Source organism: Tachysurus vachellii, chromosome 25, assembly GCF_030014155.1.
Source record: "Tachysurus vachellii isolate PV-2020 chromosome 25, HZAU_Pvac_v1, whole genome shotgun sequence".
Lineage (NCBI taxonomy): Eukaryota > Metazoa > Chordata > Actinopteri > Siluriformes > Bagridae > Tachysurus > Tachysurus vachellii.
This window is the reverse complement of record NC_083484.1, coordinates 16,236,578-16,258,867: the sequence shown is the minus strand read 5'-3', so window position 1 is coordinate 16,258,867 and position 22,290 is coordinate 16,236,578. Positions and strand designations below refer to the sequence as shown.

At 39.5% G+C, this 22,290-nt stretch overlaps 1 protein-coding gene across 7 annotated transcripts in view; it reads left to right on the top strand.

Moving 5' to 3' along the window:
* The first annotated feature begins 1,204 nt into the window (after nt 1-1,204).
* syngap1b (synaptic Ras GTPase activating protein 1b) overlaps nt 1,205-22,290 on the top strand; it is an 88,775-nt gene continuing 67,689 nt past the window's right edge. For all 7 annotated transcript variants that reach the window (XM_060862355.1, XM_060862353.1, XM_060862349.1 and 4 more), the window contains exon 1: nt 1,205-1,654. In XM_060862355.1, coding sequence (XP_060718338.1) covers nt 1,640-1,654 — 15 coding nt within the window. In that variant the 5' untranslated portion in view covers nt 1,205-1,639. The remainder of the gene's footprint in view (nt 1,655-22,290) is intronic.

The window sequence follows — 22,290 nt, the reverse complement described above, 5'->3', positions numbered from 1 at the left end:
GAATTTAGCAGTCTGTACATGTTCTGAAGATCAGTTTGATTAGTAACAACATTTTGGATATTTTAAGAATGATATAAAACCAAGATTGCAGCAGTTTGTGTAGGAGTAAAATCACCTTTTGTTCATCTGTTGTTGTCACAATGTATTGGCACCCCTCCTTCCTATATATCAATTACATCATTACAGCAGTGACAATGATGTAGTGGCGTGTGCGTGTGTGTGTGTGTGTGTGTGTGTGTGTGTGTGGGGGGGGGGGGGGGGGGAGTATGTGTGTGTTTGTGTGTGTATGTGTGTGTGTGTGTGTGCGCGCGCGCATCTGGTGAGAAATTAAGGTCAACAAAGGTAATATCACGATAAACAAACAAACAAATGTTGTCACTGATGAGTGGAAATAATACAGATTAAAGCCCTATTTGGATGGGATTCGTTTGTCACAGTGACTCCTGTAATAAACGTCAAATAAACACGTCTTTTAATGCGTGTGTTTCTTTTTTCTAAAAGCGAGAATAAAAAGATGCTGGAGTCAGAAATCACATTTAGTTTTTAATGTAAAAACAATCATTGACAAATCGCTGCGTTATAAGAGGAATAAAGTAAAGTGCTGTTGTAGGAAAATAATGACGTCCTGCTTGTGTTTTATTCCTCACTTTAACTTCATGGCGCTTTTTCGGCTCCTAAGCGTTAGGAGGTTTATTTGGTGTCTTTTGATCACAGCATCCTGCTCTCGGGCCTTGAGATCGACACTCGTGCCATAGTGCCGTCCGTTCGTGTGCGCGTGTGTGAAAGTGTGTATATGTGAGAGAGTCTATGAGAAAGTGTGCGTGTGTGTGCCTGTGTGCGCGTGTGAGTGTGTGTGCGTGTGTGTATATGTGAGAGAGTCTATGAGAAAGTGTGCGTGTGTGTGCGCCTGTGTGCGTGTGTGTATATGTGAGAGAGTCTATGAGAAAGTGTGCGTGCGCGTTTGCGTGTGTGTGTGCGTGCGCGTTTGCGTGTGTGTGGGTGTGTGGGTGCGCACGCGGGGGAGCGCGCTGAGAGAATGAAGCTCGCGCTATACGAACTCGTTTATACCGCGGTGTGAGAAGGGAAGAGGGAGAGAAGAGAGGGGACATGTAGTGCATGTAGATTTAACCACACTGCAAAAAAGAGATAGAAAGATAGATAGACTACAAGCTCGCGCTCATTCCTCCGCCCCCTTCTCTCTCTCTCTCTCTCTCTCTCTCTCTCTCTCTCTCTCTCGGTCCCCGCTTCACCACTATCGGCGCGTGCCACTATTTATTTCTAATGCTCATTTAATTTTTTATTTTTTTTTTTGCATTTTTTTTAAACAATTTTCAACGCCGGCTTTTTTTCTTCCCCTCTCTTCCTCCTCCTCCTCCTCCTCCTCATGTCTTTTTCTTCCTCCATGTTCTGGAATATCATTTGAAACATTCGCCTGTTTCACCCTCATATTTTCACCACCACCGGAATTATCCATCACTCTGCGTCGGCGCGCGAGACACCATGAGCGGGTTGATGTTATCATTATTATTTTTCATCTTTTAAAATCATCTCTTCCTCTGATTGCTGAGGGAGGATTTTTTTTAGCATGCAGAGGATTTGAGGAGCGCGAGCGAGGTTCAACACTGATGGAACATGTCCTATGTTCCCTTTCAAGGTAAGTCCAATGTTTCAGCACCGCATCCAAGCTTCACCCCCCTTCTCTCTCTCTCTCTCTCTCTCTCTCTCTCTCTCTCTCTCTCTCTCTCTCTCTCCCTCCATCTGCCTCGCGCTAGTGCTGCTGAAGACTGATACACAGATACCGTGACGTTCTGTATCAGTGCATGCATCCAAGACCAAGTCCAAGCTAATCCATGCTAATGTGTTAGCACTGTGTTCATCTGATTCCGAAGTGCGCATAGCAGTGTGTCAGTGCTGCACATCTGGATTACACGGTTACCTGTGTGGAAACACCTGTTATGCTAATTTACCTCTGGATTGGTTAAGAAATCTCCATCTTCGTCATCTTCATCTTCATCTTCATCGGATGTCCAAGCAGACAGAAGACAACCATCTGTTTATTTTTACTTTCTCTCCTCTCTTGTTTTCTCTTCTCTTCTTTTCCTCTCTTGTCATGCTTTTTCTTTTTTCTTTTCTTTTCTCTTGTTTTCTTTTCTTTTCTTTCCTTTTCTCTTGCTTTCTCACCCAATTTCCTCTTCTGTTATTCTTTTCTTTTCTCTCATCCTTTTTTCTGATCCCTGAATGTATAGTACTGTACACTCAACTGGCTTGAGATTGTGTGTGTGTGTGTGTGTGTGTGTGTGTGTGAGTGAGGTGTGTGTTTGTGTGTTAGTGAGTGAGGTGTGTGTGTGTGAGTGTGTGAGTGAGGTGTGTGTGAGGTGTGTGTGAGTGAGGTGTGTGTGTGTGTGTGTGTGTGTGTGTGTGTGTGTGTGCACTCATATCCATTTGCTGCAGCACTTTTCCCATCAGCACTCCATCACTTCCTCAAACACAGGGATCTAATGAACAGGTGAATAAACTGAAAAGAGAGAAAGGAAGAATATAAAAATAGATAAATAGCTAAATGACATTTCTGTTATTTAAAGAAAAGAAGAGCTTTTTGGGAAAGCTTTTGAAGGCAGAGTTTTGTGTGCGTTCACTTCAATCCTGCACTATTTTGGTCCGTTGTATAACAGCACTTCTATTTCCAGGTTCGGTGATTCATTCTGAGAAAACTATTAACCATCACAGTGAATAAACGAGTGCAGGACTGCAAAACTGTGCATGTGTGCTGCAGTCTAATGCATTCTAGAGGAAAAGTCAACAAATCTGCAGTGTGTCACAGTGTTTCACAAAGCAGTTGTACAATGCAGGAAATTACAGATGTCTTTATTCTGACTTAACTCCATATTTCAACTAAATAACTCCACCTTTTAGTCTTTGTTAATTTATTTATTTTAATATATTACCTCCTTTTCATATTTTGATTTAATATTTAACACAATATTAATCAGGGAAATTTATTAAATGATTCATTTCTATTTTGCTTATATTTGCTTTCCCAGATGTTCCTTTAGTAAAATTCACAGAACTCATAAACATCTAAAGACTGATCTGATTGACAGTTTATGATACAATCAACACTTCATTTGGCAGAATTCTGTACAACTCTTTAAGTTAAATGAATGTGATATAAAGTCGTAATAACGACTTCAACTTGAGTTTCAGAGCTTTTGTAAATCTAGCTGAACATCAGAATATGTTCTATTGTACAAGTGTGTAAATATTTACACAGTAGGTTCTTAAATCCACCATTTTGAGGTGCTGACATGCTGTGCTGAAAAGACCAGCGTCATGAATGAACTGTTCCCAGGTCAGCAGTTCGGTTTGTACAAATAACAGATTACATGTAAATTAGAACAAAGCAACAAACAAAAAACACACAATGATGAGCCTGAGAGTCTGATAATGTCAGATATTCAGAATTTGATTAAAAAAACTAATTATTTATTAACTAAGAGGCAAAATGGCCTCTTAGCCATTCTTGGCCACGCCTCCATCATTAAGTCTGACAGCCACAGAGATCATGCCCCCGTCATAAAGACTGACAGACACAAAAGCCACTCCCCTGTCATTAAGACTGACAGACACAAAAGCCACTCCCCTGTCATTAAGACTGACAGACACAGAAGCCACTCCCCCATCATTAAGACTGACAGACACAGAAGCCACTCCCCTGTCATTAAGACTGACAGACACAGAAGCCACTCCCCCGTCATAAAGACTGACAGACACAAAAGCCACTCCCCTGTCATTAAGACTGACAGACACAAAAGCCACTCCCCTGTCATTAAGACTGACAGACACAGAAGCCACTCCCCCATCATTAAGACTGACAGACACAGAAGCCACTCCCCTGTCATTAAGACTGACAGACACAAAAGCCACTCCCCTGTCATTAAGACTGACAGACACAAAAGCCACTCCCCTGTCATTAAGACTGACAGACACAAAAGCCACTCCCCTGTCATTAAGACTGACAGACACAGAAGCCACTCCCCTGTCATTAAGACGGACAGACACAGAAGCCACTCCCCCATCATTACGACTGACAGCCACAGAGAACATGCATACTTCATTAAGACTGACAGATCCAAAGACCACACTCTCTTCATTAAGATTGACAGGCACAGAGGCCACGCCTCCTTCATTAAAACTGACAGAGACAGAGGCCACGCCTTCTTTATTAAGACTGACAGACACAGAGGCCACGCCTCCTTTATTAAGACTGACAGACACAGAGGCCACGTCTCCATCATTAAGACTGACAGACACAGATGCCACGCCTCCTTCATTAAAACTGACAGACACAGAGGCCACGCCTCCTTTATTAAGACTGACAGACACAGAGGCCACGCCTCCTTTATTAAGACTGACAGACACAGAGGCCACGCCTCCTTTATTAAGACTGACAGACACAGAGGCCACGCCTCCTTTATTAAGACTGACAGACACAGAGGCCACGCCTCCTTTATTAAGACTGACAGACACAGAGGCCACTTTCGGCCGTATCAAGCCGTCTATTTCACATTTCCTTTACATTCCACTGGAACACACAAAACTTTAATTCACTTCATTCCAAAAATCCACATCCAAATAAATATTCTGTGAACATCTTCCACGGTCTGAGGGAGCTTGTCATCATCGCTCGCTCTCTCTACGTCTCGACCGAGTCAGCGAGAGTTCAGCTGCCCTTTATTTGTGCACATTTGCATGCTCATTACCATATTCATGAGACGGGGCACGGGTCTTGAAGGTGTAGCTGGATGGTCCAAAGCTTATTATGCAGATTCTTCATCACACACGCTTACAGACATCTGACCTCTCCTCCAGGTCAAGGCACACTTTACTGCCATTCAATGCTAATGCTAATGTTCAGTATGTTTACATGTAGCAGAAAAGAAATCCAACTCTAATACTTATTTCATAAAAGTGGTGGTTAGTTTCATCCGAATCTCTTGCAGAACTGAAACGTGGTCTTACAGCATCCAGAAAGTTCAGCTCGTGTCCCTGATACATCAGCGTACAGCTCCGTGTTTCGCTGTGAGAAGGTCAAATGTTAGCACAGAGCATTAGCATAGACCAGGACTGTCTAATTCGGTCATAAAATGAAAGTACATTAGTCGTTCATTTTAATGATTAAAAACTATTTAGTGTTTTTATTATTAATAAAAACGCCAGTTAAAGTTTGATGTTTTTGAAGTGAACATTTTTGAATCCGTTTATAACTTACACCAATTCGAGTAGCTGACTAGCAGCACGACAAAGAGAACGACAAAATCTTTTCAGAATGTTTTTAAAATTCTCTCTTCGGCTTTCTGAGCATCCAAAAACGTAGAAAACGGAATGAAATCCGATCCGGAGTGAATATCAGATTATATCAGAATATATCAGATTTCCTGCTAAAAATGTGCTACTAGTTTTACACTGATTAGTGATCTTAGCGTGCTCAAACAGTTCAGAGTAAACACTAACGGTCTGCTCGTGAAGCTTGCGGGTAAACACGATCGTTGCGTCCTCACTTTGTGTTTAGTTTTAATTGAAAATCTGTCTCTGTGCACCTTTAGAGAAGGAGGCCAGCGTTTTTCTGAGCATAAGCACTCCTCATGTATTTAAATAGCTTTCTGCTCTCGTCCACGAGGAGCCCGATGACCCTTCCGAGAGCCGAAGCACCAACATGCTGATATACGCTGATATCAGGAACAGCACTTAAGAAAAAGAATTCCATTAAAAGAGCATGTGGCGAGGAAGAGAAACCTGTTCTTCTTCACGCTGAAGACTGAAGATTAACTTAAAGCTCTCTCACTGATCCACGCTGACCAAGCTATTCCTTCCAGCCAGAAGGTCAAACGCGTGATGAGGGTCAGCCTTCACACAATAACCACACCACTAGAACTCCATCAGTCCATCAGCTGATAGAGGAACCAGAGGGTAGAAGACAATTTGTAGCCTATCAGGACTGTGGAATAAAAATGAAACCACGTGAAGCTTTAAGAAAAGCTGAACGCTATAATTCTATCACGTCATATTGAATCCTATAAAATCTTGTTGTCGTATTGTATCGTATAATATTGTGTAATATCACATAACCTTATTTTATTGCGTAGTATTTTATTGTATAACGTATTTTATTATATAGCGTTATATCGTAGAATTTACTATTATAAAACATATCGTATCGAATCTTACACCATTGTATCCTTTAATATCGTGTCTTATTGTATCATATAATATCGTATCGTATTGTATCGTGATAACACATTTTAGTTGATTATATAACTTGTGTGTCACATTGTAGCGTATTATATCGTTATAACGTATCGTATATTTTAGATATATTTAGTATATTTTTATATCGTAGTTTTAGACCGGATTGCAGTGAGTTTTGGTTTGACATGTTATAGCACTGTTATGAAGTATCCAGAGCTATTTGTTCATAATACGGTCCAGAAGGCGTCATCACACAACCTTACAGTATGTCAATAGAAATAGTCTCTTGACTGTGGTGTCGTGTCAATGTCATAAGTTGTCTTATAGTTGATGTTTGGTGATTCAAATTGTCCTTGAATCCTTATGTAGCTTTATGTCAGTTGTCTGTAGAAGGGCTTGTGTACAGTAGATGCTGTGTAGTCTTCAAATGTTATAGAGTATTTTAGGTCAAATCCAATTAATCTTACAGCTCATGTCTGCTGGAATAACATATAGTAATGTTTATCTCTGTTCATATAGAGGTTATGTAGCCTTATAAGTATGTGCATGTGTTACAGAAGTGGGTTAGTAGAAATATTTGCGATAAACATTTTAGCAGAAATCTGATTAAGTTAGTGTTGATAAAAGATATTACAGCTCGCGTCTTGTTCGATTCGGTTTAACATTTCTTCTGTTGTTGGTTTCATTGTTGTTGAGTTTAAGGCGGTTATCTGACCCTGCACACGCCATCGTCTCCATTAACACTCCATTGGGATTCAGACCTCGCTAAACTACCTTTCACACTTCTCATAAACTCGCATGCAAAAGGTTTGGAAATTCTTCAGCGTGTCAAATTAGATGGCGATACTGCAGCTCGCCAAGTAATTGCTTAGAAATTAATGGAAATTATTATTAAATCGCTTCACCATGGCCTGAAGCGCGGTAAATGTTTCTGACTGATGGGAAATATTGCTTGTTTAAGAGTCCCATGGTTGCAACTTAGCATCTTCTCGTGTCTTTTAATCAGCCGGTGTGAGGCGCATTACCGGTTCCGATACGGCGAGACTCATCGTCTTCATTCACGCTCGGAAAATTCTTCAATGCAGCGGCACCATTTTGTAAAGATTTAATGTTAGTTTTTGTTTGTTTCTGAATAAATTACATTACATACCGTTTCCTCTCTCCCTCTTCTCTGCTTCTAACACGGGCTCTGCTCAGAGTCTTCCGAAGGTCCACGGCCTGGTTCTGTCATCTGTCTGATGCCCAAGAGATCGGATTTTGTGACTTATGAAACTGAGTAGATTAGGGATGGAGTGATCGGTCAAATTCCATTTGCATGTAGTCGGATAATATCCAATACCAGGTGAGGCAATGTGATGTAAACTAGTGTAAGTACTAAAAAAAAACGAATACAAAATATGTCTGAAATCCTGGTATTTGTAGACTAGACATTCGAATTCTGTGTGTATTAAGCACATGCAGTCAGTATGGAGTACATTTGTCCGTTCAATTTGTTTGTTTTTATTTTAGCATTAGTCGCTAGGTCATTAATCTAAACGGACGTTTGAGATATGTTTGAAAATTCCCACCAAATCCGACTTTTGACTGTAAATGTTATACTGTTACAGGCTTTATTGTGGATCTCCACCATGACACCATGTTGTGTGGAGTAAAATGTCTGACATCATCATAACGATCATTATACTGTACCAGTTTCCACTTGGATATAAAGGGCCGTAGTGAACGAGGCGGAAAACAAGTGCGGATTCTCAGTGTGGGCTTTATATGGGGAAAATCCAAGAATTATAGAGGGACAGAAACGAACGCGGGGGTCAAAGCACATAAAAAAGCAACACTGACAAGAAACTAGAAAACACAAAGTGTAGAAATTAATGAACAGATAAACTGACAAGACTGTGGAACTTTACTAAGACACTAATCTAAGACTTAACACAGAACAGGTGAACACAATAGGTCTGCGTGTCATTCATTCATTCATTCATTCATTCATCTTCTACCGCTTATCCGAACTACCTCGGGTCACGGGGAGCCTGTGCCTATCTCAGGCGTCATCGGGCATCAAGGCAGGATACACCCTGGACGGAGTGCCAACCCATCACAGGGCACACACACACACTCTCATTCACTCACACAATCACACACTACGGACAATTTTCCAGAGATGCCAATCAACCTACCATGCATGTCTTTGGACCGGGGGAGGAAACCGGAGTACCCGGAGGAAACCCCCGAGGCACGGGGAGAACATGCAAACTCCACACACAATAACAGAATTTTTTTTAAAATGTTAATACCGCAGAGATTTAGCGGTTTAGCAGGTAACTCATGTTTTGGTGGAAATGTGTTGATTCTTTTGTGTTCGAGTGCCAGAGCCTTGTGTAGCTCAGGCTTTAGAAAATCCTTTTTAAGTTAATGACATGAAGCAGGAACATCTGGCATCATGATCTCTTACACAGCTCCAACGAGCCTCCTGCAGCCGAGCCTCCGATTCTGAGAGTCACGCATGCTAACAGCTAATGCGCTAATTCCTGGATGATAAAATGTGACAGACCTCAGATTTAATGACAGATTTCACACGTTTTATTTTTGTCCTGGTTTCAGTCCTCAGACATTCAGCAGAACACGATTTATTCTCCACACGCCGATTCTCCTCGGTCTGAGACGTGGCAGAGTTTCTTCTAAAAAAAAAAAAAAGGCAGATAATCAAACCGAAGAGAAGAGAAATCAGAAGAGAAGGTGTTGATTAGTTTTGTCTGGCAACAGTTCTGACAGTAGTATAGCTGAACCTCACAGCAGTGGTGGATATGGTGATGTTGTCTGTAAGGAGTCTCCAGTGTCAGCACTTCGGTACAGTCGCAATTAAAGCTGTAACTTTTTTATACCGTCATTGTTTTTTTTTTTCTTCATTTACTTTTGGCTTGTTGTTTATTGGGTTTTTAAACGATTGTGTGGATTTGTGCGGGGTTTCTTTTTTTTATTTGTAATCGGTTTTCTTATTCGTTTATGTGTTAATTGGATTTTCTGATGGATTTTATTAGGTTTTTATGTGTTTATTTGGGTTTTTAATGGATTTTGTTGCGAGTTTATGAGCTGGAGTTGATGAGTTCATGTGCTGATGTATTTATTCAAGTCTTTGCAGCTTAACACGCACACACAGACACACACACACACACACACACACACACACACACACACACACACACACACCACACACACACTCTCATGCATGCACTCATTCAGATTTTTCCCCTTAAGGGCTCGCTGTGTGTCCCTGCAACTGTCACTCTGTTCTTCATCCCTCATTGCCTATTTCCTGATCTCTCTCTCTAACACACATACACATCCACCTCTCCCATTCTCTCTCTCTCTCTCTCTCTCTCTCTCTCTCTCTCTCTCTCTCTCTCTCTCTCTCTCTCTCTTTCTCTCTCTCTCTCTCTCTCTGTTGCCCTTGCATACTGTGTGCATTACAGTTAGACACTTGGCGTGATGTCCTCCCACTGTGGAGCAGTGAGTGATGTCCAAACAGAGCACTGGCGGTGTCTGTAAGCCACCTGCTCCTCTTTCATTGGTATTGAAGGGGATGCTACTACCACACACACACACACACACACACACACACAGGCTTTTTGTCACTTCTTTACTCTTTACCTGACTTCTTCTGCTGGATTTATTCGATTCATCATTTCCTCTGTACAGAATAATCTGTTTATCCTGTGTATTAATAGAGGTTGAGTAAAGCAGAATGCAGCTATAACAACACACTGATCATCGATCCTGAATTTATTCTGTTTAGAAATCTGTAACCTGATCTCCAGCTGTGTGCACTCGTACTTTCTGTTCAATTTGATCAAAAGAGGTCATGAGGAAAACATTAACAAGTTCCTCTGATCATCCTAATATGGAATCTGTAAAAAAATAAAACCATTTATTTATTTATTTACTTATTTATTATATTCTTTTATTCCTTCCAATCAAAGTGTGTTACTGCTATACTAAATTATATTTACAGTACAACACTATAAACACACACAATACCATAGCTTTCTTCTAACACATGCCACACATTAGTTACTGCATACAGTATATTACTACATATGCAGTATACTGTACTGTACTACACTATATTATATTATACTACACTACACTACACTGTACTGTACTACACTATATTATATTATACTACACTACACTGTACTGTACTGTACTACACTATATTATATTATACTACACTACACTATACTGTACTACACTATATTATATTATACTACACTACACTGTACTGTACTGTACTACACTATATTATATTATACTACACTACACTACACTGTACTGTACTACACTATATTATATTATACTACACTACACTGTACTGTACTGTACTACACTATATTATATTATACTACACTACACTACACTGTACTGTACTACACTATATTATATTATACTACACTACACTGTACTGTACTACACTATATTATATTATACTACACTACACTACACTGTACTGTACTACACTATATTATATTATACTACACTACACTGTACTGTACTACACTATATTATATTATACTACACTACACTACACTGTACTGTACTACACTATATTATATTATACTACACTGCACTACACTGTACTGTACTACACTATATTATATTATACTACACTACACTGTACTGTACTACACTATATTATATTATACTACACTACACTGTACTGCACTACACTATATTATACTACACTACACTACACTGTACTGTACTACACTATATTATATTATACTACACTACACTGTACTGCACTACACTATATTATATTATACTACACTACACTGTACTGTACTGCACTACACTATATTATATTATACTACACTACACTACACTGTACTGCACTACACTATATTATATTATACTACACTGTACTGCACTACACTATATTATACTACACTACACTACACTGTACTGTACTACACTATATTATATTATACTACACTACACTGTACTGCACTACACTATATTATATTATACTACACTGTACTGCACTACACTATATTATACTACACTACACTACACTATACTGCACTACACTATATTATATTATACTACACTACACTACACTATACTGTACTACACTATATTATATTATACTACACTACACTACACTATACTGTACTACACTATATTATATTATACTACACTACACTGTACTGTACTGTACTACACTATATTATATTATACTACACTACACTACACTATACTGTACTACACTATATTATATTATACTACACTACACTGTACTGTACTGTACTACACTATATTATATTATACTACACTACACTATACTATACTGTACTACACTATATTATATTATACTACACTACACTGTACTGTACTACACTATATTATATTATACTACACTACACTGTACTGTACTGTACTACACTATATTATATTATACTACACTACACTACACTATACTGTACTACACTATATTATATTATACTACACTACACTACACTATACTGTACTACACTATATTATATTATACTACACTACACTGTACTGTACTGTACTACACTATATTATATTATACTACACTACACTACACTATACTGTACTACACTATATTATATTATACTACACTACACTGTACTGTACTGTACTGTACTACACTATATTATATTATACTACACTACACTGTACTGCACTACACTATATTATACTACACTACACTACACTGTACTGTACTACACTATATTATATTATACTACACTACACTACACTGTACTGTACTACACTATATTATACTACACTACACTACACTGTACTGCACTACACTATATTATATTATACTACACTGTACTGTACTGTACTACACTATATTATATTATACTACACTACACTACACTATACTGTACTACACTATATTATATTATACTACACTACACTACACTGTACTGTACTACACTATATTATATTATACTACACTACACTGTACTGCACTACACTATATTATATTATACTACACTACACTGTACTGTACTACACTATATTATATTATACTACACTACACTACACTGTACTGTACTACACTATATTATATTATACTACACTACACTACACTGTACTGTACTACACTATATTATATTATACTACACTACACTACACTGTACTGTACTACACTATATTATATTATACTACACTACACTGTACTGTACTACACTATATTATACTATACTATAGTACACTATACTGTACTGTACTCTACTGTACTATACTATACACTATACTATACTACACTATACTATATTATACTATACTACACTACACCACACTACACTGTACTGTACTACACTATATTATACTATACTACACTACACTGTACTGTACTACACTGTACTATACTATAATATACTATACTACACACTATATTATACTACACTGTACTGTACTCTACTGTACTCTACTATACTATACTATACAATATACTATGCTACACTACACTATACAATATACTATACACTAGACTATACTATACACTATACTATACTACACAGTACTATACTATACTGTGCTTTACTATACACAGTACTATACTACACTATACTAGACACAGTACTATACTACACTATACTATACTACACAGTACCATACTATACTATACTATAGTATAGTATAGTATACTACACTATACTACACTACCCTATACTACACTACCCTGTACTACACTATACTATACTACACTATACTACACTATACTATACTATACACTGTACTATACACTACACTACACTACACAGTACTGTACTATACACTACACTATACAGTACTATACTATACTACACTGTACTATACACTACACTGTACTACACACTACACTACACAGTACTATGCTATACACTATACTATACTATACTATACTATACTATACTATACTATACTATACTAAAGCGTGATTCTAACACGTCTCATTAGGAAATTGATCATATTCTAATAATTTATTTAGAGTGAGTAATGTTATATACTGATGCAGCACGGATTGCTGATACTTGGGCATTTTGTGAGGCATTTCAAGGTATTATGCATGCTATTTAAAGTGTTTTGGAATGCTGTATTAAGCAAAGTAACCAAATAATCATGTTTTATGGTAGAAATAATGATGCAGGTTTATTGTATTTTACAGTGAGCTGCTTGAAGCGAGATTACACTTTCTTAGCCAGTTTGATGATGTCTTTCCTCTTAATTAAAAGTTTGTTCAGTCTGGTTTCTCTCTCTCTCTCTCTCTCTCTCTCTCTCTCTCTCTCTCTCTCTCTCTCTCGCTCTCTCTCTCTGTTTTGAGATGGAAAGACAGAATGAAGGTGTGTATGTGTGAGTGATTGGCCTCAGGGTAATAATACAATGACACAGTTCTAAGTCTATCTCTGGATTGAGGACAGATCATCACTATAATTATTCTTTATCTCTCAGGACTCTGCGTCCGGCCTGTTTTTCTCAGCGGGGCACGTACACACACATATGTGAGAGAACACTCAATAACGCAACACAAGTAACACACACACACACTGAACATGCTGATTAAAAACGATAGATACGGTCGGATCCAGAATTATTAGCACCGTTGGTGCGCCATATGAATTAAGCTTTTCCTACACAGGGCTCATGATGATTGGCACGCTGACAAGTAATACCGAGCATCTTCTTTTGAAATGATCTTGGTAAACTCCACACTCTTGCATTTAGAGAATAATTTTAAAAAAAAAAAAGAAATCACTCTGGAACCCTTTGTTATCCAGTGACTCTTGTAAGAACTCTCGGTTGAGAGTTTGAGGAACGGCGCTGATTCAACTGAAGTTCAGAGCTGTTGTCTTCTTTCAGAGAATCATTTACTCTTTACTGCTCATGCATCCAATTCCCAGCAAAATCTTCAACAGTTTTGAGTCTTTTGTAGCTGGGATTGTGCTTAATGGAAGATGATAATACGTGTAAACTCAAGAGACTCTCTGTAACAGAGACTAAGTGCAATATTCTCGAGGGGGTGCCAATATTTTTTGTTAACATATGTGATTATTTAAAAAAAGAAAAAGGAAGTTATAGAAGACATGATTTTAGTGTCAACTGTACACACACTGAGTGAAGTAAAATCACACACACACACACACACACACACACACACACACACACACACACAGAGTATTTAAGGCAAAGTAAGCATTTTCTAGCTGTTTATGGATGCAGTTTGCAGCAGCGATGACACTGCAGTGTCGAAAATATTCTATTCAGTACAGAAATGCTGTACAATGCAAATATGAAAACTTCATTCACAATTCACAACTCACCTCGCTGACAATTTCTCCCTAAACTAATATTAGCTGAGGAGGAAGGAGGGGGGAAAGAGAGAAAAGAAAAAGAAAGACAGGAAGAGAAAGAGCAGGAGAAAGAGCAGGGTGTTGTAAAGGAAGGAAAAAGACGTTATAAAGAATTCAGTATGAATCTAAGAGAGAAACAGCTAAATGTTTTTTTTTTTACATCATACTCCAACACACTCGTGTCATCACCGCATGGTGATAATCAACCAATCAGGGAAGAGAAAGAATGTGTACTTTTATGGCTCTAGACTTTAATTTAATGTGCAAACTTTTCAGGGGGGGCATGGTGGCTTAGTGGTTAGCACGTTCGCCTCACACCTCCAGGGTTGGGGGTTCGATTCCCGCCTCCGCCTTGTGTGTGTGAAGTTTGCATGTTCTCCCCGTGTCTCGGGGGTTTCCTCCGGGTACTCCGGTTTCCTTCCCCGGTCCAAAGACATGCATGGTAGGTTGATTGGCATCTCTGGAAAATTGTCCGTAGTGTGTGATTGTGTGAGTGAATGAGAGTGTGTGTGTGTGTGCCCTGCGATGGGTTGGCACTCTGTCCAGGGTGTATCCTGCCTTGATGCCCGATGACGCCTGAGATAGGCACAGGCTCCCCGTGACCCGAGGTAGTTCGAGAAAATGAATGAATGAACTTTTCGGTTTCTTTCAATCAAAGTGGCTTATTAATGCGTTACGCAGGAAATCAAACATCGCCCACTACATTTGACGGATAAGACGTGTGACGTGTCGTCCTTTAATACGTAAAGCTTGGAACTAATCGGCAAGTTGCAGTTGGTTAAGAGAAATAAATCGCACGGCTATTTTTAATAGTAAGGTGATTTGGTAACCATGGTAACCTTGCTCACATTAGGTGCATCTAGTGATCGTTTGCATTATATGTATTTTTTCTAACAAGCCTTTACTTCACTGAACTCTAGTAAGAGTGTGTGACTTCATTCAGTTGTTTCTGTGATACAGATGGCGAAATCACGAGGTCTTGTGTTTTAATGGTTTCTTTGCTCTTTTCTTTAGATTTGAAGCATTAATAGGCTTTACGTAAGAACTCAGCTCCCTGAGACAGAGCGAGAGACTGAAGGAAGCCGGCCGGGTGGGTGGGGGTGCTGAGAGACAGATGGGTAGAAGGTGGAGGGGGTAGAGGTGATGGGAGAGAGATGAAAGAAGACTGCCAGTCAGTTTGTTGGGAAGTTGGAATACTTTTTCCTCCTGTTCCGGTACACGATGTCCTGCTTCGATTTTACTCTTCTTTTTTTTTTTCGAACGATTCGTACAGAAACAAAAAATTTCTTTCCTGATGTCATGTCCAACTCTCATCTGTTTCCTTCAAACGTTTCAGTCTGGAGGAGTTCAGGAGGGGAATAAGAACCGGACCATCCAGTGCTAGCAGGGATGCCATGGCAACCAGCTGTAAACTCAAGACAGGAACACACACTTCCTGTGCTCTCACACGTCTCTGTACAGCACGGTGGATTATTTAAACCTGGGCTTCACTTCCTGTTTAAACGACTATTCAAACCCGTATTCAAAGCGTAGAACTCCAGAGATGTGGTTTAAGACTCGACACATCAAAGTCCTGCTGACATCTTAAAGCTGATTGGCCAGAAAGTGACATATAGGTGGTTTATATTAATGCACTTGTTCTAATGTGCTGATGTTTCTATAGTAACATCTCTAACTGATGCCTTGTCACTAAAAACATGCGAACATTTCCGAAGAGGAGACATTAATGTATCGTCTGTGTACGTCTCCGGTATCAGAAGTAAAGCTGTAACATCTCCAAGACGGCAGAGTTTACTGTAGGTTTTCTGGTTTCTCTCTCTCTCTGATTAGGGAAGTGTTTATACTGTTTAGCGAACATTCCACAACGTAATCGGAACTATATCAGACGTGCGACGCGTCGTTCTTTAACTCACGAAGCATCGTATTATTCATATATTATTCGTCAAATTGCCGTTGAAAAAGAGGAATAAAACACATGCTGTTGTAGAAGAATAATCCCCTTGAGGTGGGTATAGTAAAGTGATGCAGTAACCATGGCAACCTTGCTTACATCGACGGCATGTGCTCGTTACTCGTTGCTTTTTTTTCAGTGCAGTATCTTGCTCACCATTTTAAGGGATATAAATATCAAGACCATGAAATATACTCTCATGACGTGTTTAATAAAAGATACAATTATTAGTTATTAAGTTTTAAAAAAAAAAAAAAAATGAAACAAAACCTAAACCTTAAGCTGGAGATTCTGTCGTACTTTATTGGGTTTTTTTATGAGTGAATGTCATCCTGCCTCTTCAACACTCACACGTTTCACATGTAAATCTATGACACACTGTATACCGGGTGCTATATAGGGAGTGAGAGAGAGAGAGAGAGAGAGAGAGAGAGAGTTCTCATGGAAGGCTAGGTTGCTATGGGAACAAGCCACCATTTCTCTCTGTTCCTTTTCCCCAAAAAAAAGTATCCTTCTCCCTTCATTTTCCTCCGCCGTTGTCGTCCCTCAGCACTCTGACTTCTTCACATATCCAACTTCCCTATTCCCCCCTCACCACTCCATCGCTCTGTCTCTCGAGTTCTGTCTCTCCCACACGTTTCAGCACTCCCTCATCCTCCTCCTCCCTTTTCTCTCTCCCTCTGTCGTTCTCTGTCCAGCTATCTCTCTCTTCTCTCTCTCTCTTCTCTCTCTCACTCTCTTTCCTCTCTCCCCCTCTCTCTTTGATCATACCTCTCTTTACCGCTCACTTCTATTCTTTTCCCGGTTGTCATGGCAATAGGCTGGGGGCGTGCAGGAGAGAGAGAGAGACAGAGCGGGTGGGTGTTTCGGAAGTGACATCTCTCGGGCAGTAACCTTGTTTCCTGTACTCAGAGTTCGGGGAAGCAGATGATCGCAGCAACAGCGATGCCATGTGGCCGATCGGGTTTAGTGACACGTTACAGCAGCAGCATCTCAACTTGACTTTAGGAACTTCCTGATTATTTTAACAACAATATTCTGAATTTAGGAGCCTTGAGTTGTTTAAGGTTGCCAGAAGTTTAGAAACAGCACCATTCAGTTTACGTCCGAATTCACAATGGGAATGAAATCAAAGTTTTAAACCATTAAAATTCTCTGTCGCACAAACGTTGTTGACTTTCGCAGTTAATAGTTTGTGAAATGTTTTTGTTCATGTTGTTATTGTACATTCTAACTGTAAATTCATTATATATTCGTCTCCATAGAGTTTATTTATTTCACTTTTCTGTACAGCGAATTACATTCATTAGATTTATAAATATATATATATTATATATTCATTTTATTTATCATTCTTTTTCTATTCTGTTGTGGTACTGTGTGTGATTGTGTGTGATTGTGTGTGATTGTATGTGAGACTAATAAAAATGTGTGGTATAGTACAGTGTGCTGTGTGTAGTGTAGTGTAGTGTGTTATGTAGTGTGTAGTGTAGCGTAGTGTGTTATGTAGTGTGTAGTGTAGTGTGTTATGTAGTGTGTAGTGTAGTGTGTTATGTAGTGTGTCGTGTAGCGTAGTGTGTTATGTAGTGTGTAGTGTAGTGTGTTATGTAGTGTGTAGTGTAGCGTAGTGTGTTATGTAGTGTGTAGTGTAGTGTGTTATGTAGTGTGTCGTGTGTAGTGTAGTGTGTAGTGTACTGTGTTATGTAGTGTGTAGTGTTGTGTGTTATGTAGTGTGTAGTGTAGTGTGTAGTGTACTGTGTAGTGTAGTGTGTTATGTAGTGTGTAGTGCAGTGTGTTATGTATTGTGTAGTGTGTAGTGTAGTGTGTTATGTAGTGTGTAGTGTAGTGTACTGTGTTATGTAGTGTGTAGTGTAGTGTGTAGTGTAGTGTAGTGTGTAGTGTAGTGTGTTATGTAGTGTGTAGTGCAGTGTGTTATGTAGTGTGTCGTGTGTAGTGTGTTATGTAGTGTGTCGTGTGTAGTGTAGTGTGTAGTGTAGTGTAGTGTAGTGTGTAGTGTAGTGTAGTATAGTGTAGTGTAGTGTAGTGTGTAGTGTAGTGTAGTGGAGTGTGTAGTGTAGTGTAGTGTAGTGTGCTATGTAGTGTGTAGTGTAGTGTAGTGTGTAGTGTAGTGTGTAGTGTAGTGTAGTGTGTAGTGTAGTGTAGTGTGTAGTATAGTGTATTGTGTAGTGTAGTGTGTTATGTAGTGTACTGTGTTATGTAGTGTGTAGTGTAGTGTACTGTGTTATGTAGTGTGTAGTGTACTGTGTAGTGTAGTGTAGTGTGTAGTGTAGTGTAGTGTGTAGTGTAGTGGAGTGTGTAGTGTAGTGTAGTGTAGTGTGCTATGTAGTGTGTAGTGTAGTGTAGTGTAGTGTGTAGTGTAGTGTAGTGTGTAGTGTAGTGTGTAGTATAGTGTAGTGTGTAGTGTAGTGTAGTGTAGTGTAGTGTAGTGTAGTGGAGTGTGTAGTGTAGTGGAGTGTAGTGTCCTATGTAGTGTGTAGTGTAGTGTAGTGTGTAGTGTAGTGTAGTGTGTAGTGTAGTGTAGTGTAGTGTGCTATGTAGTGTGTAGTGTAGTGTAGTGTAATGTGCTATGTAGTGTGTAGTGTAGTGTAGTGTAGTGTAGTGTAGTGTGCTATGTAGTGTGTAGTGTAGTGTAGTGTGTAGTGTAGTGTAGTGTAGTGTGTTATGTAGTGTGTAGTGTAGTGTGTAGTGTAGTGTAGTGTGTAGTGTAGTGTAGTGTAGTGTAGTGTAGTGTGCTATTTAGTGTGTAGTGTAGTGTGTAGTGTAGTGTAGTGTAGTGTAGTGTGTAGTGTAGTGTAGTGTAGTGTGTTATGTAGTGTGTAGTGTGTAAAGTCAAGTCAAGAAGCTTTTATTGTCATTACAAACATATATAACTGTTACAGTACACAGTGACATGAGACAACGTTTCTCCAGGATCATGTGTTACATAGAACAAAGACAGAGCTATAAGGACTTAGTAAGTTAACATTGACATAAAAGACAGTGCAGGACAGAAAGACAGTGCAAACAAAACATTACAAAACTTTACACAAAAGACAATAAACAGAAACAGCGCCAGTGTAAATACTGTGTGTTCAACAATATTGCGTGTGCAGTAATACTGGAATGAACACAGAATTTTAGCAGCAAAACAGCAATCGACTGAAATGTAAGACAGTGTGTGCAAAAAGCAAAGAACAGTGTGTATAACAGCATGTAAACAGTTTGATGGATGTATATTGGAAGTGTGTGTATTTGGTGTAGGCCTGTGCAGTCCATACAGATGATGTGTGTGTGTGTGTGTGTGTGTTGTGCTCAGTACAGTTCAGTTCAGTTCAGTTATTAAGGAGTCTGATGGCTTGTGGGAAGAAACTGTTACACAGTCTGGTCGTGATGTAGTGTGTAGTGTATAGTGTGTAGTGTATAATGTGTAGTGTATAGTGTGTAGTGTAGTGTATAGTGTGTAGTGTATAATGTGTAGTGTATAGTGTGTAGTGTAGTGTATAGTGTGTAGTGTATAATGTGTAGTGTATAGTGTGTAGTGTAGTGTATAGTGTGTAGTGTAATATGTAGTGTATAGTGTGTAGTGTAGTGTATAGTGTGTAGTGTAGTGTATAGTGTGTAGTGTATAATGTGTAGTGTATAGTGTGTAGTGTAGTGTATAGTGTGTAGTGTATAGTGTGTAGTGTATAATGTGTAGTGTATAGTGTGTAGTGTAGTGTATAGTGTGTAGTGTATAGTGTGTAGTGTAGTGTATAGTGTGTAGTGTATAATGTGTAGTGTATAGTGTGTAGTCTATAGTGTGTAGTGTAGTGTATAATGTGTAGTGTAGTGTATAGTGTGTAGTGTATAGTGTGTAGTATAGTGTGTAGTGTAGTGTGTGTAGTGTAGTGTATAGTGTGTAGTGTATAATGTGTAGTGTATAGTGTGTAGTGTAGTGTATAGTGTGTAGTGTATAATGTGTAGTGTATAGTGTGTAGTGTAGTGTATAGTGTAGTGTATAGTGTGTAGTGTAGTGTATAGTGTACTTTAAAGTGTACTGTGTAATTTAGTGTATAGTGTAGTGTAGTATATTGTGTGTAGTGTGTAGTGAAGTGTAGTGTGTAGTGTAGTGTAGTGTGTAGTGTAGTATAGTTTGTTGTGTTTTGTGTGTAGTGTAGTTTTGTGTGTAGTGTGTGTTTAATCTCCTCATGAGGTAGCTGTATGAGATGTGTTCATGTCTCAGGGTAAAAGGGCTTTAGTGGTGTTGCTGCAGCTCTTAAGAGCTGAAGGGTGAAAAAGCTGACGCTGAAGCGGGTCAGAACCTTCTCAACGTCGTCATTAGCGAGCCTGTTGGGGGAAGGCAGATTATCCACACTGCTGAGCTCCGAAACTCACGCTAAAAATAAAACACACAATATCTCTGTACAACTCCAGCTGATAACACACAAACACAAGAGAGAAAATTCTGTACATGTTTCCTGTTAATGCATCACTGACCACATGATACTAATGATATCACTGTCAGATAAAACAGAGACTGAACAAAACATACTGTCAGCGGTGCGGGGATACACACCCAAATTCAGGATAGCGTAAAATAAACTGGATTTATTAAATAAAAGAAACACAAAACGGACGAGCAGAAGGGCCGAGCGACGTCCACAGCAGAGCAGAAGGGCCAGGCGACGTCCACGGCCGAGCAGAAGGGCCGAGCGCCATGCACGGCAGAGCAGAAGGGGCGAGCAGAAGGGCCGAGCGACGTCCACGGCAGAGCAGAAGGGCCGGGCGACGTCTACAGCAGAGCAGAAGGGCCGGGCAGAAGGGCCGGGTGACGTCCACAGCAGAGCAGAAGGGCCGGGCGACGTCCACGGCAGAGCAGAAGGGCCGGGCGACGTCCACGGCCGAGCAGAAGGGCCGGGCAGAAGGGCCGAGCGACGTCCACGGCAGAGCAGAAGGGCCGAGCAGATTTATTAAATAAAAGAAACACGAAACAGGGACAAAGACACGACACAAGACGCAACAAGGGACGAGACCAAGGACCAAGGTCTCAATAGGTTAAATACACAAGACAATCAAAACATAAGGAAAAGGTGTACAGAGACGGGAAGGAGTAAACAAGGGCGGGGCAGACACGTGACACAAAACACGTGGCCAAAAGTCCGGGCTGGATCCTGACACATACAGTACGTTATTTTTTATATACAAAGAAGACGAGAGGAAACGGTTATGCAGTGAGACGCCTGCTATAAGATCTGTGTCTGAGCTGAAAATGTCCCACGGGTCAAACAGTCAAGTCAAAAGTTTTCATTTTAAAATATAGTGTAAGATATTAGTGTAAGATATATTATAGTGTAAGATATATTATAGTGTAAGATATATTATAGTGTAAGATACAGTATTTCATCTTAAATATACGTCTATACTGTACATATAAAAGTCCCAGTGAAGGTGAGATTAGTAACGTGGATTTGTTCAGATTTGTTGGTAATGTACTAATACAAGGCTGAACTTATACTGTAATAACACGTCACATCAACCGCTAACCGAATATAAACAAGCGGATCCAAGATGGCGGCTCGGAACATATCGCCGTCTTAACACTTAACTTTTAATGTTCATAATGTGACACAAAGCTCATCATTGTAGCCATGATGAGTCTTTATGTCATTACATCATGAGGAGCGATGAGCAGGAAGAGCGATGTGATCAGGAGCACAGACGGTGGAAGTGATTTCTCCTGGCGTGGCTTTG